Source organism: Artemia franciscana, chromosome 13, assembly GCF_032884065.1.
Source record: "Artemia franciscana chromosome 13, ASM3288406v1, whole genome shotgun sequence".
NCBI classification, from domain to species: domain Eukaryota; kingdom Metazoa; phylum Arthropoda; class Branchiopoda; order Anostraca; family Artemiidae; genus Artemia; species Artemia franciscana.
Window position 1 is genome coordinate 21,277,303 of NC_088875.1, and position 26,953 is coordinate 21,304,255.

The window sequence follows — 26,953 nt, forward strand, 5'->3', positions numbered from 1 at the left end:
AAAAAATGAATATGAAAAGTTTTTTTCTACTGAAAGTGAGGAGCAGCATTAAAACTTAAATCGAGCAAAAAATATTGCGCATATGAGGGGTTTACCTCCTCATAATACCTCGCTCTTTACGCTAAAGTATTTTCAGTAATTTCAACTATTTATTCTACGGCCTTTGTGATTCTACGGCCTACGGCATTCTTAAGGAATTAGGACAAAAAAAAGTTTTTTTATTTAATCAATCAAAGAGATTTATCTTATCTTTAAGCTTAATTCAAAGACTACATCATGAAAAAATATTTCAAAATTTTAGATCTTCGCAATGATGCACTTTTGTCCACTACTTAGCAAATTCGTTTGCTGCATTATCTAAATTTCTTAAAGAATTTGACAGTTAAAATTTAATTTTCAATATTAAATAATAACATTATTTAAACTTTTAGTTTTTCAATTGAAAAAGTGAAGTAAGACTGTAAACAAATTCTGGCTACAGACAAGTTTTGAGCGAACATTCTAAGAAGGCGGATTGACACTCTTGAAATAAAGTAAAATAGCAACAACGTCGATTGGGGGAGGGGCAACTGCTCCCTTATTCTAGATATTTCCCCCTCACCGGATTTTGAAACATTCAATTTTTCATATTTCAATTGATAGAGTAGAGTAAATAACAAAGTTACCCCCTAGATTTGGAAAAGTACATTTTGCAACCCCCCCTCCAATTTTCCGTGAATAAAACATCCCTGTAAAATATGTTCTAAATTACTTGTCAACGTCGTCGAAACTGGGTGACAAAATTTCAAAGCGATTTCCCGATAATAAGTTTTTGCAGATGACTCTTAAAAGAAGCAATCCAGAGGAAAAATAACGACCAACAATAAAATTTTAATCGCTAATTATTATTCTCGATAAGCATCTTTTATGATCAGGAATAAATACTTAGGCCTCTTGTACAGTTCAATGCACACGAAGCAATGATTTCTTTCAAAATTTCATAATAAAACATTTCTCTTTTCTACATTTAGTCTTGTTTCATGGCCCTAGCTGAAATACTACTACAAAAATTAATGAAACTACAGGTATAGTTCGCCGTTTAGAATACGTGTAAACCTCGCAACTTCAATATACATGTGTTAATCGAAAGATTACTGTTATATTCATCGTGTGGGTCCACTTTGATTAGTCCAACAAAACCTCGTATATTCAATGCTTGCGTCTGGTTTCTTGAAGCTTTCCCACTCTCTTTAACAGCTTAAAAAAAGAAAAACATCAAACGAGATTTTGACTGTCCACTGGCGATTTGAACTAGTTTCGCTGGAGTTTTTAAACTAGATAGGTACAGGGCCAAGTTTGGCTACTTTCACCCTCTTGGGCTGATACAAATTGCGTTTGGATTGTGAAATTTACAATAATTAGTCCTATCGCTAGAAGTTTGGTAAAAACTTTAAATAAAAGTAATAAAACTAGTCTCGTTTGCCTCATCTGTTTTTTTTCCCATTTGGTGCAGCATAAGTACAAAAAAAAAGACACACAAAAAAAACTGGCAGCCATAAGTAAAAAAAGAAACAGGAGAAGCCACACTTTAACCTACAAGAAGCATCAGACTACGTCTAATGAGAACTTACCTATCACGATCTATGTTATTGTCGCAAGCATCACCAACAAGATCGTTGTCTGTATCAAACTGGGAAGGATTGGGAATGGTGGGGCAGTTATCGCAGGCATCACCCAGACCGTCCCCATCGAGGTCGTTTTGGTCCGGATTTGGTGTTTTTGGACAATTATCCAAAGGGTTCAGGATTCCTATATATAAAATTACTTGAAAATCTTAAAAACAACCCATAAATTCTATTTTGGCAAGCTCTTTAATTTTCACTGATGAGTATTAAGACTGAGTATTAAGATTGGTTTGACTATTAAGAAAAAAAAAAACAATTTTTGTGAAACGTGAAAGAAAAATCTAATTATAACCGGAAATATATTCTTTGGAGCCGTTTCTCATTCCCCTTCTTCTCTTCAAAGAAAATGCGCAAGACTTCATGGCTCAAAGAAGTGTCAAGTATTAACTGAGGCATTAAAGCAAGAAGTAGAATCATTAAAAAAAAAAAAAAAAAAAAAAAAAAAAAAAAAAAAAAAAAAAAAAAAAAAAAGAAAACGCCTATTGTGCATAATTCATTCTACAACAGAAAATCTGGAAAATATCAGCGGGGAAAATTGTGCAGGAAAATCTGGAAAATATCTGCCACTGAAATCTTACCCGCGGGCGAAGGCTCCGTCACCTTGCCTTAAAATGTAACTAGAATTGGAGACTATTGAATTATTTTAGGAAACCAAAGATTATATCTTGTAAGACAGTCAAATCTTACAGTCCGTTATGTTCCCATATGCGTGGCCGTCTCGGCATTAAATTATAGGGAACAGAAAATATTAATTTTCTTATTGAGATTCTTTTGTCTTTTCTCTGCCATTACAACTTCAAACTAAACGTGTACATTATACGGCTAATGGCCTGAGAAAATTGGTTAATTTGTACCACAGACGGCATATTATAATGCTCTATTCAGGCAAAGAGTTCTTATTTCTTGAGCGTCATTTCTTGCAAGTTTTGGCTTTATTTTGGCTATTAGAGATCTAGTAAAAAAAAAAAAAACTAATCACGAACTAATATTGACATTATCTCTTTTTTGTTTAGAACTTAATTTGAATTTTAGATACAACAATTACAGTAGTGATCACTGTAAATAGCTAAACTCATTCCAAAATGACAGGGGAGATCAAGCCTTAAAATGCAGACTATAATCGAAACCAGAGTTGCGTGAAGCCCTGAACTGAGTACGCATTTGGAAGAGAATCTTCAGGCCCATAACCCCTCCTCTCTCCGAGAGCACGAATGCTTATACCGGAATTAGTATAGACAAGTAACATATTTCTGAAGAGCCATATTTGAAAACACTTTTTTGGCTTTTGCTCAAATTCAGCTGAGATGTTTTATTTTTTTTGTGGAATCTTTACTAGCATGAAGCATTGTATTATTCCTTTTAAATTTCATGGAACTCAGATTTATAAATCACTTCGGTTATCTTATGGGCAACCATAGAATAACTGCACAAACATCTTACCTTATGTTTTTGGCTGTTTTTGCGATCATAAAGGAGTACGCTCTAATATTACGGACAGTATCACTGTCGGAGGTAAATCTGTTAAAAAAGGAAGCAGCTAGTTCACATTGCAAACTCTTTGCTCACTGGAGATAGGAACAGATAGGATAAGTAAGGACCTCGTTAAGCGAAGTCAAAGCAGACCTCGAACCCATTAATTCATTTGAATGATATAGGTGACAATGGGACAAACAGAGATTGGAGATCACCAGCCAACATGCAGAATTGACACTCAAGTATCTACCACATCACACTGCCAGTGAGAGTTGAAGAGCTTGCGTGCTGACGCATATGCAGGTACAATAAAATTTGTCATTATCGTTATTATATTTCTCTGCTTTTTTTCTTCTCATCTTTATTCACATTGTGAAAACAACTTTCTAATAACCCTTCTATTCCCCCCTAAAACATAATCTATCTAAATAAACTCTTGCGTACTTCAAACGAAGATACTGGATTTTGTCCAAAAAGTCACGAGATTTTTTCGCATGCCTTTAATCCCTCATAAAATAGCCACTTTGGTGCTTTTCGAAGTCTCTTCCCATAAATCCTCTCCCCCGCCATAATTAATGCTTTCTCATGTAACTGTGTTAAATATCTGCCTTGAACTTTCGCTCTAAATGCTATAAAAAAGTTTTCTATAACTTTATTTCCCTAATATTTGGTCTTAAGATTAAAATAAGATTTAACCCATAATAACTCTTGAATACCAAAAGGGCATTTTTACCACTGTGGGATGCAGCTGTAATGTTTTATAAGAAACAAATTTTTTTTTTTATTGAAGTCAAAACATAAATAATCCGAAACAAACATATCAAAAAATCATCGTTGGTAACGTCGTGCACCTGCACTTTTGGACTAATAAAGTCTTCATTTGACAATTGACCACATGTAACGCGTTTTTGTTTGGGACTATGAAACGGAAAATTACTCTTAAGTTGAGATGTAAATAAAGGTAAATTATCCAAAATACTAAGTAATGGCACCTTACCATCATTATCCATATCAGGGTCGCAGGCATCACCAAGTCCATCTCGATCTGAATCTTCTTGATCAAGGTTGGGCACTGTTGGGCAGTTATCACAAGCGTCTCCTTGCTTATCAGAGCCTTCTGGATCCGAATCTTTTTGATCAGGATTAGAGACGAGCGGACAGTTATCCTATGAAATAACATAAAGTGTGCGGCTTTCAAAATTGCGTGTTTTAATAGCCGACCATAAGCAAGCGTCCTAATGATTAGTGTACAATTAGCAGCTTTGATGTAAAAAGGAGTAGAGCACCAATCAAACTATAAGTTGCTACAACAATCACCCAAATAAGATATGAGCCAGACATAATTTGGATCTCAAACAATTTATTAAGCAATATGGAGTTACAAACTGAAGTAAGAAGATACTCCTGATAATTGTAACCAAAATAAAAAAGAGTTTTGGTAACAATAGATACTTAATAGGAATTGGATTTTAATGATGATTATAAATAGTCAAAATTCATTAAATTTATAGTTAAACACCAAAATTAAAAGCCTGAAATGATTTGCCAAATTTTCGGAAAATAAGAAAACCCCCTTAAGAAGGGGAATGGTCTTGATGAAAATTACATTATTAAAATTCAACTTAACACAAAAGTTTACTGCAAAGGTCTTACACCCATATCTACAAAAATGAGCATTTTGAATATGCTCCATGTTGGATGATTGCAGGTGTCATGTTGGATGATTGCAGGAGTAGGGCCAGCGCCCCGTATTCATTGCAAGGGCCAAAATATCACTTATGCTTCACTTAAAAGAATTCTTTTAAAGAAAAAATAATCGTATTAACCAAGATTAGAAAAAAATTAATGAAATACAAATTGAGAGATTGATGTACATTGGTAGTCTTTTCGGAACGTTTCAGAAATTTTGTATTCATTAACATAAAACGTTTAATCGTGTTTTGTTTTGAATAAAGTAAAATTGACCTCTGGTCTTAGTGAGGGACATATATATATATATATATATATATATATATATATATATATATATATATATATATATATATATATATATATATATATATATATATATATATATATATATATATATATATATATATATATATATATATATCTATATAGGGATTCTGTTTGTGTTAACTTAACTTATTTATTGATAGTGATTTATTTTCATTTCACATTTGAATTGCTATTTGACATTACCTCCGCTCATCTTAGGTTTCATATTACTTTTCTTTGTAAAAATTCTTTTGTGGAAAGTTTTTTTTTTATAATTAATATCTGTTTCTTTCTAATTGACCTTTTTTTTTATTGGTTAATGAAAGGAATATTTGCAATACTTTTTTAGTTTTTTCTCCTTAAGAATCAAGATTTTGGCTTGCTATTTAAACATTTGACAAATCTTAACAACAAATTTCGATAATACTTAGTCTATAGAGCTTTGGATGGGAGGCTAGGTGGGGTATTATTCAAGAAAATATAATGAAAACCAGCGGAATCTTTGTGCTTCTACAAGTTTGAAGCCATTCTGACCACTATTATGGTACAATCTTGAATATAGACAAATGTTAATTGACCATCCCCCTCCATATGACCTAAAAACCTCAACTTAATTCACTTGGGCGTTCCTGAGATATTGCAGATATACCCTTTTGACATCCTTGAAAGCAAATAGTGTCTTTTGATTAAAATTCAAAATCCATCTCAATATACCCTTAAAGTCTTAACTTAATGCTTTTACCGTTCAGAAAATATTTTAGTTAAGTCCTTTTAACGATCTGGATGCACATAGTGTCTATTGATTCAGCTCAACATCCCTCCAAATATGCCTTGAAAATTTCGAATTAATACCATTCGAATTTGCAGGTGTACCATTTTGACAACCTGGATGCATATAGTGTCTTTTGATTTAGTATTGCATCCCCCTTAACTTTCCTTAAATTTTCAAATCAATAACCTATTCTGTTACTCAGATATTGCCTTTATTCGCCTTTTTAACGCTAGTTGCACTTAAACTCTTTTGATCTAGTTCGATAGTTGTAATAGCAATAGCAGAAGTGTTAGTAGTAGAGATACCAGTAGTTATGGCAGTACAAGAAACAATAGCAGTCGCAGTCAAAGTCACAATCGCAGTAGTAATAGTAGTAATGATAGTTGCAGTCACAAGCAGTCGCAGAGACATGTAGCTACACGCGCAATCGCAAGTGGTCGCAGTCACAGCCACAAGTAGTCGCCGTTGCAAGTAGTTGCTGTCGTTGTTGCAGGTAGTCGGAGTCACAAGCAGTCACTGTCACAGCTGCAGTTGCGAGTAGTCGCAGTTAAAAGGCGTTGCAGTCGCAGCTAATGGCAGCCATAAGCAGTCGTAATCGGAAGCAGCTCCAATCACAATCATCATTATTCCTGGTCGCAGTCACAGCTAATTGCAGTCAGAGACACCAGTTGTCACAGTCACAAGTAGTCGTAGTCATAAGCAGTCGGAGTCACAGATAGTCACAGTCGCAGTCATAAATACTTAAAGTCTCGGTCGTAGTCTCAAGTAGTCACAGTCATAAATAGTCGCAGTCTTAAATAGTTGCAGTCGTAAGTAGTTGCAGTCACAAGTAGTCGTGGTTGCAAGCAGTAACGGTCACAGTGGCAGCAGTTGTAGTAGTTGTAGTAGAAGTAGTAGGAGTAGCAGTAGTAACAGTTATTGTTGTTGTAGGAGTAGTAGTAGCAGTAGTAGTAGTAGAATGTATACTCAATACCCAAATATGTGAGACGCTTTCTATTATAAAGCAACAAATTGAATATTGTCCATTTTTTCCAATAGATGGTTAGTTACTATAAAATCAAAACCAGATCCACTATCAAGACAGGGAAAAAATTGTTCCAAGTGTTTATCCTTTCTAATTTGTAAAATTATACCATGAGCTTTTAATCTGAATACTCACTCCCTGATCTTAAGCTTGAAAATTTAACATTCCTCGACTTACCAAAACACGCACATTATGTTTATACCGCTGCACTCGTGTGCAATTTTGATTCTATCCGCATGTGCAAGTTTGATATACCCCGTGGGTTACTTACCCAAAAAAACCTAATCAATCTACGTTGTTATTTCTAAAAATTCAGCATACACAACGGAAGGTTATTATACTGTGCCAAGATATAATAATCCAAACATAAAATCTATGATTTGTTTGTGGTTTGTCTGAGGGGAAGAACAACTTGAGTTTATGTCTTATAACCAAATTATTTCAACACAAAAGTAACCGTTGTGTAATCAACCAAATGAATACACATTTTTTTCCCTCGAATGCATTCATCATGAATTAAAGGCAAACAAATTAGCACAAGTGCTTTACTCCTAGTTTAGTGGTGTCAATTTGGAGTGGGTTCCCCTAGATTTAGAAAAATATTTTTTGGGGGATATTTTCATTGAAAGTACCTAATTTTTTTGTATCTTGATTGTTAAATTAAAAAAGTAACAAATGTGCCACCCTTTACATATTGAAAATTATAATTTACGCCCGCCTCCAATATGCTCGTCAATTGACATCACTTTATTCGCTCCTAAGAATGACCGAGATTCTTGCTTAGATGCACTCACCCAGAACAATGTAGCTTTAAGGCCTACGCAGTTGCAGTAGATAGGAGAAAATATATATATATATATATCTTAACCAAAAACTGTCGAAGAAGGTAATATTATTTCGATTTATCTTTACTAGGACCTTTTTCAATGCTTGCACTGTCCTTGAACTTCTCTTCAATTAATCAAAATTATATTTTTTAAAAGCCACAATTAAAGACCACTTATATTTAAATAAGGCCAATATAAATAAAGCATTGTATTCTCCCAAGTTAAACGTGCCATCTCATCTGTTATGTAGAAGCAATAAATTTTAGCACTAATAACAAAGCATGAGGAGCGGCATTGGTAGTGCAAACAAGTAGTGTTATTAACGTCAGAGAGATTAATAGTAATAAGGATCATATTTATAACAGTGCAGAGAAGTACCCTGCTGGAACTGAATCTTTCAATAAAATTTACTGCAAAATTAAATAAACATCTAATTAGAGAAGAAGTAAAGCTTAAGTAAAAGATACTATCAATATTTTTTATTGCTGGTTTATCAACTCATGCCTCTCAGTCTCATCAATAGGATGTAATCAATATTCACTATGGGTTGCTGGTATGCCTTTCGAGTGTCACTTTTCGGTATAGAAGAAAGGGAATAAATTTTCAAGTTGAAGAGTGGTAATAAATATTATTCAAACGGTTCATAGTAGTGAACTGTAAGTAAGAAATGAATCCGGTCAATAGTAACTGATGCTCTAAAAGTTGAATTTTGATAACAATAGATACACTAACAAAATTGGCTTTTTATGTTGACTCAAAATATATAAAATTTATTAGATTTAATGTTACCCATCAAAAGCCACGAACCTAATAAAAATTTGCCTGATTTTTGAAAAATGGGTGGAGTACCCCCAAAACATAAAGCAATCCTAATGAATGTCGTACCCTCAGGTCTAGCATATCAGAGAATCCTCAAGCTCCTATCTACAAAAATGTGGAATTTTCTGATTTTTACTAAAAATACAGAGCAACATTAAAATTTAAAACGAATTGAAACAATTCCTTATATCAGTGGCACTACCCCTCCCTCGAACCTTGCTGTTTACGCTAAACATTGACTTTTTGTCACAATTCTTTACGAAAGACTCCTCCAACACAAGGACCGTTGAATTTGAGTGAGAAGTATTTTTAATGAATTTTAAGACTTTAGCGTAAAGCGTAAACGTTGAGAAACTGAGAGCCTCCTCGTTTACTGAATAATTTCTGTTCGTTTGATTTTTTTATCTAATAAGATAACTTTTTTATTCAATAAGAATCCTTAAATCAAGGTCCTTGGCAAGACTCTTCTTTCTCTTCCAAACAGCAATAGCCCTTGGGATTGAAGCAACTCCTTTATACGGTATACCGATATTGTTGTCAACTGAGTTCATGCTTCGACTGCAAGGTCGTCACGACCGCTTTTATGATATAGCTAAATTATACCATAGTAAATATTAAAATCGGAACTAAACCATCTCCAGAGTGGTCAAAATTGAGCAGCTTGCGCAGTAACTTCTGGAAACCCTGATGCCAAACCACTGAAATTGATCATAAACTGTTTCGATATGTCAGTATGTCGGCCTTTTACAAATCCATGCGTTCCCCTCTATTATAGATATTATCGAAGCTCATTCCTGAAAGTGCACAGCCTTTAAGGGCGACTCATCAAAACACAATTCGCCAAGTTTAACAGGAGCAGGGCACATCCCGTCAGGAACACTGAGGGTCAGGAAACCGTCAGGAAAAATAAGCTTCCTCCTACGATCCGTCACCAACTGGAAAAGCCTCCCAGCAGAGGTAATCTCAGAAAACCAGTCGCTTGAAACATTCAAGCGAAGGTACAACAAATGCCTCAAAGATGAAAATAAAATGACGAAATTACCAGGAAAAGCGGCTTATCATCATCGTTGGGGAGCCAGGAAGATTGCAATTAAGAAATAATTTTAAAAAAATCATTTTCTTCACTATAAACGAAACTAGAAATCCTTACTACAAAAAAATATTCTTAAAAAAAAAAATATGCGCTTAAAAGCAATAAAAGACAAGAATGTACCAATTTATCAGATATCATGCTCCAAGTGCTTAATCATGCATAAAGTGAAAAATAAATTTAATTTTACCTCTCCCCCACGAGCCCCCTAGAATAAAAAAAGAATATTAAAGAAAAATTAAAGAATATTCGAATTATAGGGGTGTCTACTTGACGGTTTAAGAGAAGCTACACTTTTCAGTGACATGATTTTGTCAGCGGCAAGAAAAACAAAATAGATTAGATAAACTAAGTAAGATACCCCACCACGATTCTGTAATAAAAAAGAAAGTCATTTGTAGGAATTGGAAGCTGTTTAAATCAAACAACCTGGTAAGACAAGCTGAGTGTTCCCATTATTTTACCAATAACTTTCTTCAGCAGATATCACCCGAGAAAAAATGTAAGCTAAAGAGCCCTATTTGTAACAAATTAGACAAAAAGAACGAAAAAGCAATTAAAAACAAGATACACATAATTTCATAAATAATTAAAAAATATTCTTAATTTTAGTTTCTCAACTTCATTATTATTTTTCTTCCTCCTTTTATATGAGAACGTTCAAACTTTGCTTCAAACACTTCGTGATAAAATACTGTAAGTAAAGAACGATAACAGGAGGTCATAAGAAAGGATTTAATAATATAAACTTGATGGGAGGAGGTAAAGAGTGAAGCTTTGAATAGGTTGGGGTGGAGGAGGAATATGCGCAGCCGTGTTGGCCTTGGATGGCTTGGTGCTGCTTTGAGTTACAAGAAGTAATAGTAGCGTTATTCCGTTTATTTACGATGTAAACAAATGTGTTACTGTATTATTAATTTTTGCATTGTTTTGCTGCATTAAATCGATCTTGCCGAATACAAAAAGAATGAAAAAATATACAATTGAGAAAATCATTAATCAGCTTAACAAGTATGTAAAACACTGATTTGGTTTGTTCCAAAAAATTGCTGTGTTGTTCATAGGTTAAACAAATTATAAAACAATAATTCTAAATTGTTAAAGTCAATGAAAGAGTATTCATTAATTTTCCTAATTCTAATATGGACATAAAGTCAAGCTAGGAGGAAGGCTGACACCCAGATAGAAACAAAGATGAAGGTAAGCACATTTCTATTTATTAAATGATCTGTCAGTAAAGATTTGAGCTGACTTGGTACTAGTCTACCGGTCTCTGGTCAAAGAAAAAATGTCATACTTATACAAGCTGTTCATTTACAATTACCGTTTAACCTCAGTGAATATATCTTATATTTGATGATTTGATTTCCAAAAGGTAAAAATCTGCCAAAACGACAGTAAAGCCTTTGCAGTAGCTCAAACATGCAATTTAACTCAAACACAATCTGGCGAATACTTCGGTATTTCTTAACATTTGCTGGGGGTTCATTCTGGAGTTGGATGGCTTTTACAGAGAGAGTAATACGTTTCTAAATCTGAAATATCTTACCGGTGTATTAGGTATTCCATCATTATCCGCATCATCATCGCAAGCGTTACCAATACCATCCTTGTCAGCGTCTTCCTGTCCAGAGTTTGGAGTATCAATACAGTTATCCTGAAAGAAGTCGAGACAAAATCTTTAATAATCTTTAATAATGGTAGGTAACCAGCTGCTGACTGTAAGAAATCGTTATTGTTAGCATTACGAGGGGACTTTACTGAACAATACCGAATCAGCTTATTATCGGGACTTTACAGAATCAGCTTATTATTCTGATCCCAAAAATATAATTTTTTATATTTTATAAAAGTTTTTATAAGATTTTGGTGTTTAATTTTTTAATTTAATTTTTTATAAAAGTTTGGTGTTGGCGGTTGAAAGTTACGATTCTGGGAAAATTTGCATAATTTTCGAAAAAGGGGTAAATACCCCTTCAAAGTGAAGGAGCCCTAGTGAAAATCACACCATCAGATTCAGCGTATGCGAGAACCCTTTTCAAGAATTTTCAAGCTTTCATCTGCAAAAATGCGGAATCCTGTATTTTTGCCAGAAGAAAAATCACGTATGTGTCTTTATTTGTTGTTTTTTTTTTTTCCAGTGGTGATGGTATCAAACTAATAGTCCCAGAATATCGGCAAAGGGCTCTTTCGAGCGGAAATTAAAAGTTACAGTCCCCTTTTTAAATTACCGAAAAGTTTGGGGGGCAACTAGCCCCCTCCTATCCCTCTTTTTCCTCGAAATCGTCTGATCAAAATTTTGAGATAGCCGTTTTGTACAAAAATAGTTGGAAAGTCCAGTAACTACGCCTTTGAGGATATCATGAATCCCAACTATTCCTGGGAAAGGATCTTTAAGTCACGGAATTTCTCCATTGTTTACAAATACTATTTGTTATTGGGAAGTATACAGACATTAGTTTGACGGGGTGGGTTAATTTTCGGAATTGCACATGGGAGAATTTTTTACTGGGAAGGAATCTTCCGAGGTGTGAGATTTCCAAGGGAAATTTCACACTGGGGAGTTTGCTAGAATTCCTACACGAAATTCTTTTTATTTGTCTTACTTTCTCTTTGCCGATTCAATTTAATGTAGATGTTAACAGGAGTTTTCCGTGAGGAAATATTTACCGGGCTAACATTTCTAGAGTATCTTTCCGTAGGGGGGTGGGATCATTCTTCATGGGTAATTTTTCCAAAAAGACTTTCCACCGAGGAGGGGACGTTCGGCATGATTTAAAAAATACACAGAAATTAAAGTCTTTTCCAAACGAAGATGCGCTAAGAAAAATTTGTCATCCGGAATCGTCCGCAAGAATATTTCCTGGGGAAGTCTTCAGCTAGAATGGAATTCTCTGGGGCAATTTTTCTGGTGGGTAGGGGCAGGAATTTTACGTGGGAATTAATTTCCGTTGTGAAATTTTCCCTTGGTGGGGATTTTCCAATGAAGGAGAGCCAGATTTCCTGGTATTATTTAGAAACGATCATAAATTAAGTTAAAAAAAAACAAATTTTTACAACTGAAGGTAAGGAGCAACATCAAACCTTAAAATGAAGAAAAATTATTATGCATTTGAGGAAGTTTGCCCCCTCCCCAATATCTTACTCTTTACACTAAAGTTTGACTTTTTGTCCCTTTTCCTTGAGAACGACTCTTGAACCACAAGGGCCGTTTAACTGGAATAATAAACTTTTTGCAATAAAAGAAATTTTATCGCAAAGTGCAATGTATTGAGGAAGGTGTAACCCCCTCATATACGTAATAATTTCTTTTCGTTTTAAGTTTTGATGTTGGTCCTTAGTTCATTTGATAAAACTTGTTTTTTTTTTTTTATTTGTCAAAGGTATGTCCGACGTAGTTTTGCCTGTCCGACGTAGTTTATTATTCTCCAACATATTCGCAGAAAGACGGAGAAGTGGCTTAGTTCGTTGGGTGTGTGTGTTACGGTGAATGTCCGAAATCCCTTTTTCTCCTTGGATTCAGTCAGCGTTGCCAGTCCACTTGTTCAGATTAATGCAAGGTTTGATGATGACAGATTAGGTTATTTCAGGGTTTTAACCCATTTCTGATATTTATAGCCAAATTTAACCTAACCTAAACTAGCATAATCTTACCTAACTTTTACTATCATAGCTTGCATAAGACTGATAAAGCTGACTCGCAAAGCTAATTGAATCTAAGGCTGAGAAAAAGGAATTTCGGAAATTAACCCGATTTTGGATATATAGCCTACATACACACACACAAACACACACACACACACAGACACACACATATATATATATATATATATATATATATATATATATATATATATATATATATATATATACCCAGTGGTATATAACATTACACAGTGTAATATTAATTACACTGAGTATGTTTAAATGCAAAAGTAGCTAAACATGCAATGAGCTCTTTTCTGGTGTAATTAACATCCTAAGAAACATTCGAGCTTATTATACTCAAATACTTAAAGCACTTATTAAGCTTAAAGCAGTACTGATAACCATAATTAGCGCATCTAGATCAAACCCTGTTTTTCTGGTTGGAATATACCCTGATTTTGAACGGCAAAGTGCCAGGCCTTAGTATAGCTGAAACCTAATCTTGTGTGATGAGAAGTGTACTTCTGTTTATTAATCTGTTATTCATAGTTATTACTTAATTAAAAGAAAACAACTTTTCGAAAAAGAAGCTCTTCAAAGAAGACCGAAGAACAATATTTAGATCCAGAATTAGCAAAAATAAAGTTATATAATAATCCAATCTTAAAATGAGCATATATTTAAATGAATAATCACGTCAACTTGCAGACAACAGATACTGCTTTGAATGAATAGATGAATCGTAAGACGAACAGGAATTAAAATTAACAATCAAACCTAAAATTAAAACAAACAAACACAACCACAAATAAGAGTCTCAAACTCTCAAAAAGCCAGTGCCATTTGCACTTTACTGAAAACAACCTGTATTTTGAGCAGTGCTTTCGCTGTTTCACACAATATCAAAAGCAACAATAACAGCAAAAAAATATTTTGCTAGTCTAAGTTTACGTATTACTGCAAACAAGAGTGACCCTTTACTCCTCTCTAACCATCTAATAGGCTTGAGCGCCAGCTTCAATTTACTGAAAACTAATATGTATTTTGAACGATGTAGTTTTTATTTGTCAAAACACAAACAACAACACACAAAATAAAACAATGATAATCGCAATCAAGGCTATAGGAAAGAAAACCAAATATTTCTTAGGATAATTGCGTTTGTAACTGTTTTTTTTTTTTTTTTTTTTTTTTTTTTTTTTTTTTTTTTTTTTTTTTTTTTTTTTTTTTTTAACAAATTTTTTCCATTTCGATTCTACTTCGTTCAAACGTACGAAAATTGATGAGAGTGTAAAACTATTAAAATAAACTTCGAACCCCAAATTTCTTTGTTCATTAGGTTCCTCTTGGCCCAAGTACATGCGGCTTAAGCCTTGGAAATGATCGGGTACCAAAAGAAAGTGTGATTCTTCTGGGTCAGAAAAAGAACCTGAAACTTTCAAGCTATTTTGATACCAAAGGTCAGGCATGCTACTTTGGGAGGTACACAGGGAGGTTCCGTTCCACCCTCCCCCAAGTCCTGAATGTTCTCGAATTTGTGGCAGAGGCGTATTTAGAGTTTTCAGTGCCCGGACACAATGTCGGTTTTTTAGCCCCGTCCCCTACCATCACTGCTACAATATAAGTATACCATAGCATTGACAGAAGAAATTCAGCTTGGCGCCTCCTCAAAGGCTGTGCCCGGGGCAGCCGTCCTCCTAGATACACCTCTGATTTCTGTGCATTTCTTATTTGAATTATCCAATAAAATTAGTTTTTTTTTATTATCCCTCCCCCCTGATGTTCCTCCGTGCGTGCCTGCATAAAATGTTTTTGAACTATGGAAAATCGACCATTTCCATAATTTATACCCCAGGGTCCTTAGGGCCCATGTCATTCCCAGAGAAGGATTTACTGGAATTTTCGAATGTTTAAACCAAAATGGCTATCTAAAAATTGTGTTGCAAGAGCAACCCTTTGTTTTGTCTCGTTTTTTTTTTTTTTTTTTTTTTTCCTATGCCGCCGATGTCGGCATATTCTTGGAAACTGGTAAGGGTCTAACCTGTGCGGTTTTTACGGAAAGTGTGGAACTCATGCCGGATTGATGAATATGGCATTACATTTTGGAAAGCTCCGCAGAACTCTTGCCTGGGGCTAAAAAGGATGGTTTTTGCTTGTCCACGAGCCAGAGCCTATGGTGTGCGAAGTGAAGTGGAGCTATGTAACCTATGTCAGAGAGGAGTATATGAAGTTGTGCAGCCAAGCTTTCGTTTCATCAAACCATGTTTCAGCTTTCGAGTGGAAAGCTCCGTTCCAGCAGGCAGGCACCACTTTCAAATTGAAGATGGACTAAAATCTATAAGTGTTAAATATATGCGGCAATTACCCGGCCCCACAGCCAATAGATCTTCTTTCAGTGATAAATAGTAAAATTTACAGAAGCAGAAAAGCGGCATTTTCCCACGGGTCCGAAAGTGCTGCCGTGATTTCGGCTGGGTGTATCATGTGTTTTTTCGGACTTGGGATTGATGTAGAGAAATGTTATCAGATGTAACTCTTAAACTTTAAAAGTTCTGTCATTGCTAGAGAAATTGGAGCTTATCCTATGCTCTTTTCTAAGTGGTGACGTTAGAAAGTTGGCCTACGGCAAAAAAATCAACTTTTGAACTAAGACAGATAGAATTTTTTCTCGATGGCAATCGATAGCTCTTGATGAGCTGATCAAAGCATATGTCATCTATTTTTTGATACAAAAATTCTTTCATGAGATATACTAGTTTGAAAGTTTCAAGGGGTTGACAACTTCAGTAGTAGGGTACACACTGAAACCAAAAATAAGTCGATACCAATTGTGAGACATGTAGGGGACTTGTAAGGAGAGGTCGGCTGTTAGCTCATAATCATCTTCGGCAGTGAGGGGTTTGCAATTTTTGCTATTTGGTGTACCAGTGTATTTGATGATAAGACCAAGTTGGTTCCAGTGGTCAGACATGTAGTGGACTTGTAAGTGATAATCGTCTGTTAGGCTACAATCATCTTTAGGGGGGTTTGTAACTTTTGCTAGTTGGTGTAGCCTACCCATACTCACTGTAACCTAGAATCAAGTGTTTACGCAACGGGTACAAACGATAACGTAAAACAACGAGGCAGTTTCGTAATGATTAATAGAGTGTCATCTATGGTATTTTGATCCTGAAAAGTTACGGATAGCTTTATAATACCAATTAGATTATATAAGATATTGTTCCAAGTCTTGATCCGTCACGATGTCTACGATTGAAAAGGATAAAGTTCAACTGGCTGCAAAGTCAATTTAGTCCTTTCTTTCGATATTCTTTTGTTATTGTTGTTCTTTCAACGCTAAGGAATAACCTTTGATCATGTGATTACTGATCGCGTTCTTCTTTGAATATAAACGTTTTAAAAGCTTCGATAGGCTGACAACTTCAGCGTTTAACCGATAGAAAAAAAAACGGTTGCTCTCGCAACACTTTATTCGGCAAAGCCAGACAAAGGTTGCCACAACACTTCACGTTGCTCAGGCAACGTAGGTCTAGTTTTGATCTAATCTGATCGGAGGTCACGCGGACCGTGTAGCAAAAAAGATAGTTTGAGAAGGCAGGTTACCCTTAAAATCGCTTGTAACTTTTAAAGACCACAACCACCTCTTCCGTGTGAAATGGCCAAGAAAAAAATAATTCATGGGAGGGACATGACTCTTTACCTAGGTAACGTAGAGCGTTGGTAGAGCTAGGTAAAGGTAGAGCGTTTTCTCTGATGTGTATCTCACTTTGTCATCTCTTTTACAAAATATAACATCCGTTCTTCCATGTCTGACAAAAATTATCTTCATTTTATTAACATAATTGTTTCGGAAACTAGCTTTAAATACTATTAAATAAAAAAAACAAGTTTTATCAACTGAAAGTAAGTAGCGACATTAAAACTTAAAACGAACAGAAATTATTCCGTATATGAAAGGGGTTGTCCCCTCCTCAACGCCTCGCTCTTTATGCTAATTTTTTTTGTTGTTTTAAAAAGTAAAGTTTCGAGAAAGAGTTAAACTTTAGCGTAAAGAGCGAGGCGTTGAGGAGAGGACAACCCCTTTCGCATACGGAATAATTTCTGTTCGTTTTAAGTTCTAATGTCGCTCCTTATTTTCAGTTAAAAACTTGTTTTTTTTTTATTACTTAATTTCTGAGCATTTTTGAATTAATGCATGTTTTGATTTTGGCTCACCGCACATGAATAATTAAAACGAAATTTACATATTAACTTTTCGTTTGGTTAAATGGTTTTCTTATAGTTTTGATCGGACGATTTTGATAAACAAAAAGGGGTGAGGGAGGAGGCCAAGCTGCCCTCCAATTTTTGGTTACTTAAAAAGGCAACTAGAACTTTTTATTCTTTTTTTACGAACCTTTGTATTAGTAATAAATATACGTAACTTACGAATTAACTTACATAACGAAGTTTTATTTTTGTAAGTTTTTATTACGTATATGAGGGAGTTTGCCCCCTCGAAAATACCTCGCTCTTTACGCTTAAGCCTGAATTTTGTTCCAATTCCTTAAGAATGGCCCCTGAATCACAAAGGCCTTAGAATAAATAGTTGAAATTCCTAGGATTTCAACTCTTTCTCAAAACTCTACTTTTTAAAACAATAAAAAGCTTTAGCGTAAAGAGCGAGGCGTTAAGGACAACTCCTTTCATATACGGTATCAGCATATAAACAGATTCTTTGGATATATCTATTAGTATCAAATTCCGTTTTTTAGACTTTCGTTTACTATTGAGCCAGGTCGCTCCTTACTACATTTCGTTACAACGAACTGTTTGACAAGAGTTGTGTGAGCGATGAGTAAATCATACCAAAACAGTTAAGCACCATCTCGGTTGTAAACAGTGAATTTTCGTATGGGAATATTAAAAAAGAACTTGTAAATTACGCATAATTCATCATACTATTTGATACCATTAGTTAAAACAAATCCTTAAAATCAACTGTTCCGTACTTAACGATCCTAAGCTCTTCTACCCAAAAAATACCAAAAAAGGCATTTTTGAATTAAATCCCGCCTCCAAAGACATTTCCAAGATCCAGGGGAAAAACAGAGGGGAGCACACGCCCCCTGCCCACTTCCATTGATGTTACTTTGATGACTAAGAAACTAGACGGGTAAAATTGACGCAAAGAATACAAAGCAAAAAAGGTAGGAGGGACACATAAATGCTTGTACTAAGGGATTTATTATGAAATTGGAGAGAGAGGCCAGGAACTTAAACCCCACCCCTTCATACACTTGTATTTGGTTACAATTTCTGTAGTCCATTAAAACTTGTAAAGTGTGGCTTATAGTGTTTTGTCTTCAAATCACATCTTCGACCTGTAATTCATTACGTAAATCACACAATTAGCCACATTGCTTGCATATTCTAAAATTAAAATTTGATAGTCATGATATTAATCACTATGAGCCTACGGAAATTAACTAAAGGCTTTTGTGTAAACCTGTCATGTATCTTATTTACAGCTGCCATGATGCTCTTTTCTGGTGTCAATTTATGTTTCTTCAGTATACATCTTTATGGTTGTTTTCATTGCAAACCTCGTAAATTAAAGGCATATCAGTACCTAAATTGAACAAAACAGAATGGCCATGATTTGCATGTAGTAAAATCACGTCAGATGATTGATTAATGCGCATTTAAATGAGAAGATTGTTTTATTACATGAACAGAAATTTTACCTTTTAATGTCATGAATTTGTTTAGAAAAGTTTCGAGGGTAGTTATGGGGTTTCAATGAGGAGCCGCTCTTCTAAAGATAAAAAAAAACATCTAAGAATCGAGGAGAAAAAGTTATTCTGTAGACATTTTCCCACTAGAAAAATTATGAATAGCTTGAAGGGGACCTTTATAAAATAACACACCAGGAATAAAATCCGTCTAATATGTAATTAAATAAAAAAAACAAGTTTTTTCAACTGAAAGTAAGGAGTGACATCAAAACTTAAAACGCACAGAAATTACTTCGTATATGAAAGAGGCTGCTTCCTCATCAACGCCCCGCTCTTTACGCTAAAGTTTGACTCTTTCTCTCAATTCTTCTTTCTAAAACAGTAAAAAACTTTAGCGTAAAGAGCGGGGCGTTGATGAGGAAGCAACCTCTTTCATATACGAAGTAATTTCTGTACGTTTTAAGTTTTGATGTCACTCCTTACTTTCAGTTGAAAAAACTTGTTTTTTTTTATTTAATTTCTGAACGTTTTTGAATCAATGCATGTTTTGATTTTGGCTCTCCGCAGAGGAATAATCAAAACGAAATTTGCATATATTTTTTTTGGCTCAAGGACTTTCTCATAATTTTGATCGAATGATTTTGAGAAAAAAAGAGCGGGGGACGAAGCCTAGTTGCCCCCCGATTTTTTGGTTAATTAAAAAGGCAACTAGAACTTTTAATTTTTTACGAATCTTTTTATTGGTAAAAGATTTACGTAACTTATAAATTAGCTTACGTAAAGAACTTTTGTATTCTCATGTTTTTATTACCTATATGAGGGGATTCACCCCATCGTCAGTACCTCGCTCTTTACACTAAAGCTTAAATTTTATCCCAATTCATTAAGAATGACCCCCTGAATCACAAAAGCCGTAGAATAAGTAGTTGAAATTACCGAAAATACTTTAGCGTAAAGAGCGAGGTATTAGAAGGAGGTGAGCCCCTCATATGGGTAATAATTTATGTTTGTTTTAAGTTTTATTGCTGTTCCTTACTTCCAGCTGAAAAAGCTTTTTCACTTTTATTTTTTAATTGTTTTTTTTCTAAATAATGCTAGTAAATCCTGCTCTCCCTTCATGGAAATTTTCTTTTCCCATTACAAATTCTCGAAGGAAAGTTCCCCCAGCATATCCCCCTCTTCTCAACCCCTCCCCCAAACCAATAAAATCCTCCTGAAAACGCCTGTATACTTCCCAATAACCATTACTATATGTAAGCACAGGTCAAAGTTTGTAACTTGTTGCCCCTCCCACGGGGACTGTGGGGGAGTAAGTCGTCCCCAAAGACTTAGTTATAAGGTTTTTCGACTACGCTGAATAAAATGGCTATCTCAGAATTTTGATCCGTTGACTTTGGGAAAATAATTAGCGTGGGAGGGGGCCTAGGTGCCCTCCAATTTTTTTGGTCACTTAAAAAGGGCACTAGAACTTTTCATTTCCGTTAGAATGAGCCCTCTTGCAACATTCTAGGACAACTGGGTCGATACGATCACCCCTGGGAAAAAAAAAAAACAAACAAAAAAACAAAAAACAAATAAAGACGCATCCGTGATCTGCCTTCTGGCAAAAAATGCAAAATTCCACATTTTTGTAGATAGGAGCTCGAAACTTCTACAGCAGGGTTCTCTGATACGCTGAATCTGATGGTGTGATTTTCGTTAAGATTCTATGACTTTTAGGGGGCGTTTCCCCCTATTTTCTAAAATAACGCAAATTTTCTCAGGCTCGTAACTTTTGATGGGTAAGACTAAACTTGATGAAACTTATATATTTAAAACCAGCATTAAAATGCGATTCTTTTGATGTAGCTATTGGTATCAAAATTCCATTTTTTAGAGTTTTGGTTACTATTGAGCCGGGTCGCTCCTTACTACAGTTCGTTACCACGAACTGTTTGATATCAAACAGTTCGTGGTAACGAACTGTAGTAAGGAGCGACCCGGCTCAATAGTAACCAAAACTCTAAAAAATGGAATTTTGATACCAATAGCTACATCAAAAGAATCGCATTTTAATGCTGGTTTTAAATATATAAGTTTCATCAAGTTTAGTCTTACCCATCAAAAGTTACGAGCCTGAGAAAATTTGCCCTATTTAGGAAAATAGGGGGAAACACCCCCTAAAAGTCGTAGGATCTTAGCGAAAATGACACCATCAGATTCAGCGTATCAAAGAACCCTGCTGTAGAAGTTTCAAGCTCCTATCTACAAAAATGTGGAATTTTGTATTTTTTGCCAGAAGACAAATCACGGGTGCGTGTTTATTTGTTTGTTTGTTTTTGTTTTTTTCCCCAGGGGTCATCGTATCGACCAAGTGGTCCTAGAATGTCGCAAGAGGGTTCATTCTAACGGAAATGAAAAGTTCTAGTGCCCTTTTTAAGTGACCAAAACAATTGGAGGGCATCTAGGCCCCCTCCCACGCTCATTTTTTTCCCAAAGTCAACGGATCAAAATTTTGAGATAGCCATTTTGTTCAGCATAGTTGAAAACCATATTAACTATGTCTTTGGGGATGACTTACTCCCCAACAATCCCTGGGGGAGGGGCTGCAAGTTACAAACTTTGACCAGTGTTTACATATAGTAATGGTTATTGGGAAGTGTATAGACGTTTTCAGGGGGATTTTATTTTGTTTGGGGGGGGGGCTGAGGAGAGGGGGCTATGTTGGAGGATCTTTCCTTGGAGGAATCTGTCATGGGGGAAGAAAAATTCAATGAAAAGGGCGCAGGATTCTCTAGCATTACTATAAGAAAACAATGAAAAATAAACATGAAAACGTTTTTTCAAATGAAAGAAGCAGTATTGAAACTTAAAACGAACAAAGATTATTACGCATATGAGGGGTTCTAAAAATACTTTAGCATAAAGAGCGAGGTATTTAGGAGGAGATAAATACCTCGCTCTTTATGCTAAAGCATTTTTAGTAATTTCAACTATTTATTCTACGGCCTTTCTGATTCAGGGGTCATTCTTAAAGAATTGGGACAAAACTTACGATTTAGTGTAAAGAACGAGTTATTAACGAGGGTACAAACCCCCTTATATACATAATAATAATTAAAGAATATAAAAGTTTGTTACGTAAGTTAATTCTAAAGTTACGTATATTTTTTGCTAATAAAAAAATTCGTTAAAATTAAAATTAATAGTTGCCTTTTTATGTAACGGAAAAATTGCATGGCAACTAGGCCTCCTTCCCCATCCCATATTTCTCAAAATCGTATGATCAAAACTAAGAGAAAGCCATTTAGCCAAAAAAGGAATTAATATGCAAATTTCATTTGAATAGTTTACGTGTGGAGAGTCAACATCAAACATGCATTAATTCAAAAACGTTCAGAAATTACATAAAAAAAAACTAGTTTTTTTAACTGAAAGTAAGGAGCGACATTAAAACTTAAAACGAACAGAAATTACTCCGTATATGAAACAGATTGTTCCCTCCGCAATCCCTCGCTCTTTACGCTAAAGTTTGACTCTTTGCCACAATTCTGCTTTTTAAAACAATTAAAAGCTTTAGCGTAAAGAGCGAGGGATTGCGGAGGGAACAATCTGTTTCATATACGGAGTAATTTCTGTTCGTTTTAAGTTTTAATGTCGCTCCTTACTTTCAGTTAAAAAAACTAGTTTTTTTTTATGTAATATTCTCTGAGGCCAACCAGACTCTTATGCATAATAATGATAGATGGTAATAAGACATTAAAAGGTAAAATGTTCTGTTCATGTAATAAAACTATCTTCTCATTTGAATTTGAACCTGATGATGACAGGCACAGGTCCTGTCGAAATTATCGTTTGAAAAAATCAATCATCTGACATCCATAGCTTAGGTAAGCTTATTACCGTCTACCATTATTATCCATCTAATATGAAATAGGAGAATAAAAAATTAAAACGAAGATCTTCTGGAAAAGTTTGTACATTCAAAGGGTAGGAAAGAAGAAGCAAAAGCCATGTAGAGTGAAGCAAGGGGAGAGAGGAGGAATTAACAAACTTTTATGTTTGAAGGAAGAAGACCTTTGAAACCTTGGCTTCCCTCCTTGTAACTTGTTGATATATGTCATCTAATTTCTTATGTTTTCACATAGGCCACCTAATTTTTTTTCAACTAGAATCATCAACCCCCTCCTAAACACATTCCTTTGTACTTGCTTGGTCGCAACCCCACCGGTTGGTTCTAATAATATTTTTTCCATTGTATTTCATTCTCTCTTGTCTTTTTCAAGTATATTAGACTATCATGTGTGATTTTACATTCAAATTTCTATTGAAATTATTTTTATGGCACTTGGTATTAACCAAGTGACATATAGCAATCGCAAATTCTGTCGGTCTGTCTCTCGGTCCCGGTTTTGCTACTTTAGGCACTTCCAGGTAGGCTAGGACGATGAAATTTGGCAGGCGTATCAGGGACCGGAACAGATTAAATTAGAAATGGTCATTTTCCCGATTTGACCATCTGGCGGGGGGAGTGGGGGGCCGGTTAATTCGGAAAAAATAGAAAAAAATGAAGTATTTTTAACTTACTAACGGTTGATCAGATCTTAATGAAATTTGATGTTTCGAAGGATATCATGTCACAGAACTCTTATTTTAAATGTCAACCGGGTCTGGCGACAGGGAGGGAGAGTTGGGAGGGGGAAACCTATAATCTTGGAAAACACTTAGAGTGGAGGGATTAGGATGAAACTTCGTGGGAAAAATAAGCACAAGTCCTAGTGACATAACTGGAAGGGATCCACTCTCTTTGGAGTAGTTGGGAGGGGGGGTTAATTCTGAAAAATTATAAAAATGAGGTATTTTTAACTTACGAACGGGTGATCGGATCTCAATGAAATTTGGTATTTTGAAGGATATTGTGTCTCAAAGCTCTTATTTTATATCCCGACCGGATCTGGTGACATTGGGGGGGAATTGGGGGGGAATATAAAATCATGGAAAACGCTTAGAGTGGAGGGATCGGGCTGAAACTTGGTGGAAAAAATAAGCAGAAGTCTTAGATACGCGATTGACATAATTGGAACGGATCCGATCTATGGGGGGAGGGGTTAATTCTGAAAAATTAGAAAAAATGACGTATTTTTAACTTACGAAGGAGGGATCGGATCCTCATGAAACTTCATAGTTAGAAGGACCTCGTATCTCAGATCTCTTATTTTAAATCTCAACCGGATCCAGCGTCATTGGGGGGCAGTTGGGGGGACTGGAAATCTTAGAAAATACTTAAAGCGGAGAGATCAGGATGAAACTGGATGGGAAGAATAAAAACAAGTCTAAGATACGTGACTGACATAACCGGACCGGATCCGCTCTCTTTGGTGAAGTTGGGGGGGGGGGGGGTAATTCAGAAAAATTAGGTATTTGTAGCTTACGAACGGGTGACCAATCGTGACATCTTTACACTAAAGTTTGACCCTTTCTCACAGCTCTACTTTTTAAAACAATAAAAAACTTTAGCGTAAGTAACGGGGCGTTTAGGAGGGAACAGACCCTTTCATATACGAAGTAGTTTCTGTTCGTTTTAAGTTTTAATGTCGCTCCTTACTTTCAGTTCAAAAAACTTGTTGTTTTTTTTATTTGATTTCTGAACGTTTTTGAATTAATACATGTTTTGATTTTGGCTCTCCGCACATGAATAATTAAAACGAAATTTGCGTATTAATTTTTTTGTGGAAAAATGGCTTTTTCAAAGTTTTGATCGGACAATTTTGAGAAAAAAAGGGGTGGTTTAGGAGGTATCTTTTCCCTCCAATTTTTCGGTTACTCAAAAAGGCAACTAGAACTTTTAATTTTTTTTACAAACGTTTTTATTAGTAATAAATATACGTGACTTACAAATTAACTTACATAACAAAATTTATATTTGTATATTTTTAGTACGTATATGAGAGGGTTCGCCCCCTCGCTAATACCTCGCTCTTTGCACTAAAGCTTAAATTTTATCCCAATTCTTTAAGAATGACCCCTGAATCACAAAGATTGTAGAATAAATAGTTGAAACTACAAAAAGTACCTCAGCGTAAAGAGCGAGGTATTTAGGAGGAGATGAACCTCCTCATATGCGTAATAATTTGTGTTTGTTTTAAGTTTTGATGCTGCTCCTTACATCCAGTAGAAAAAAAATTCATGTTTATTTTTTCATCTTTTTTTTAAAGAATACTAGAAAATCCTGCACCCCCTTCATGGAATTTTTCTTCCCCCATGATAAATCCTCCATGTAAATATCATCTCACGTATCCTCCTCCCTTCGACCCCCTCAACCAGAAAAATTCCCCTGAAAACATCTGTACACTTTCTAATAACCATTTCTATGTGTAAACAATGGTCAAAGTTTGTGACTTGCTGCCCCTCCCCTGGGGACTTTGGGGAAATAAGTCATCCCCAAAGACGTAGTTATTAGGTTTTTTCAACTATGCTGAATAAAATGACTATCTCAAAATTTTGATCCGGTGACTTTGGGGAAAAAATGAGCGTGGGATAGGGCCTAGGTGCCCTCCAATTTTTTTGGTCACTTAAAAAGGGCACAAGAACTTTAAATTTCCATTACAATGAGCCGTTTTGCAACATTCTACGACCATTGGGTCGATACAAACACCCCTGAAAAAAAAAACAAAAAAAAACACGCACCCATGATCGGTCTTCTGGCAAAAAATACAAAATTCCACATTTTTGTAGATAGGAGCTTGAAACTTCTACATTAGAGGTCTCTGACACACTGAATGTCATGGTTTGATTTTCGTTGATATAATATTATATTTAAGGGGTGTTTCCTCCTATTTTCAAAAACAAGACAAATTTTCCCAGGCTCATAACTTTTGATGGGTAAGACTAAATTTAATGAAACTTATATATTTAAAATCAGCACAAAAATCTAATTCTTTTGATGCATCTATTAGCATCAAAATTCCGTTTTTTAGAGTTTTGGTTACTACTAAGCCGGGTTACCAATAGTAATTGAAGCGGGTTCGTGGTAACGTTCGTTACCACGATTCGTTTGATAGTAATGGTTATTGGGAAGTGTAGAGACGTTTTCAAGGAGCTTTTTTGCGTTGAGGAGGGGGGTTGGGTCGGGGGGAGAGGGTTACGTGAGAGGATCTATCCATGGAGGAATTTATCATGAGGGAAGATAATTTCCATGAAAGGGGCGGAGGATTTTCTAGCATTATTTAAAAAAATAAATGAGAAAATAAATAAAAAGCAGTTTTTTTCAACTGGAAGTATGGTGTAGCATTAAAACTTAAAAAGAAAAGAAAATATTGCGGATATAAGGGGGCTCGTCTCCTACACAATACCCTGCTCTTTACGCTAAAGTTGTTTTAGTAATTTCAACTATTTATTCTACGGCCTTTGTGATTCAGGGGTCATTCTTGCAGAATTGGGACACAATTCAAGCTTTAGTGTAAAGAGCGAGGTATTGACGGGGAGACGAACCCCTCATATACGTAAGAAAATACAAATATAGAAGTTCGTTACGTAAATTAATTCGTAAGTTACGAATATTTATTACTAATAACAAGATCTAAGAGCTCATATGGCACTTGTGACGAGATCGGAAGAGCCAAAAGCCGAAAGCTCATATGACATGAGCTCTAGCAAAATTCTAAGAATGAATACATTGATTTAAGAAGAAAATCAGAGGCTTAATGTCGGTTGCGATTTAAATAAAAGCTACGAGACACAAGGTCCTTCTAAAGATCAAAACTTGATAAGATCCGATCACCCACTCGTAAGTTAAAAATACCTAATTTTTTCTAATTTTTCCTCTCCCTTCAGCCCCCCAGATGGTCTAATCGGGGAAAACGACTTTATCAAGTCAATTTGTGCAGGTCCCTGACATGCCTATCAATTTTCATGGTCCTAGCACGTCCAGAAGCACCGA

The 26,953-nt window shown here is 35.3% G+C and overlaps 1 protein-coding gene across 2 annotated transcripts in view; it reads right to left on the reverse strand.

Moving 5' to 3' along the window:
* Positions 1-26,953, reverse strand: part of LOC136034647 (cartilage oligomeric matrix protein-like) — a 208,356-nt gene that overhangs the window by 50,840 nt on the left and 130,563 nt on the right. For both annotated transcript variants that reach the window (XM_065715952.1, XM_065715953.1), the window contains 3 exons: positions 11,217-11,324; positions 4,135-4,303; positions 1,611-1,788 (listed from right to left, as the gene is read on the reverse strand). In XM_065715952.1, the coding sequence (XP_065572024.1) occupies positions 1,611-1,788; positions 4,135-4,303; positions 11,217-11,324 (455 nt within the window). The remainder of the gene's footprint in view (positions 1-1,610; positions 1,789-4,134; positions 4,304-11,216; positions 11,325-26,953) is intronic.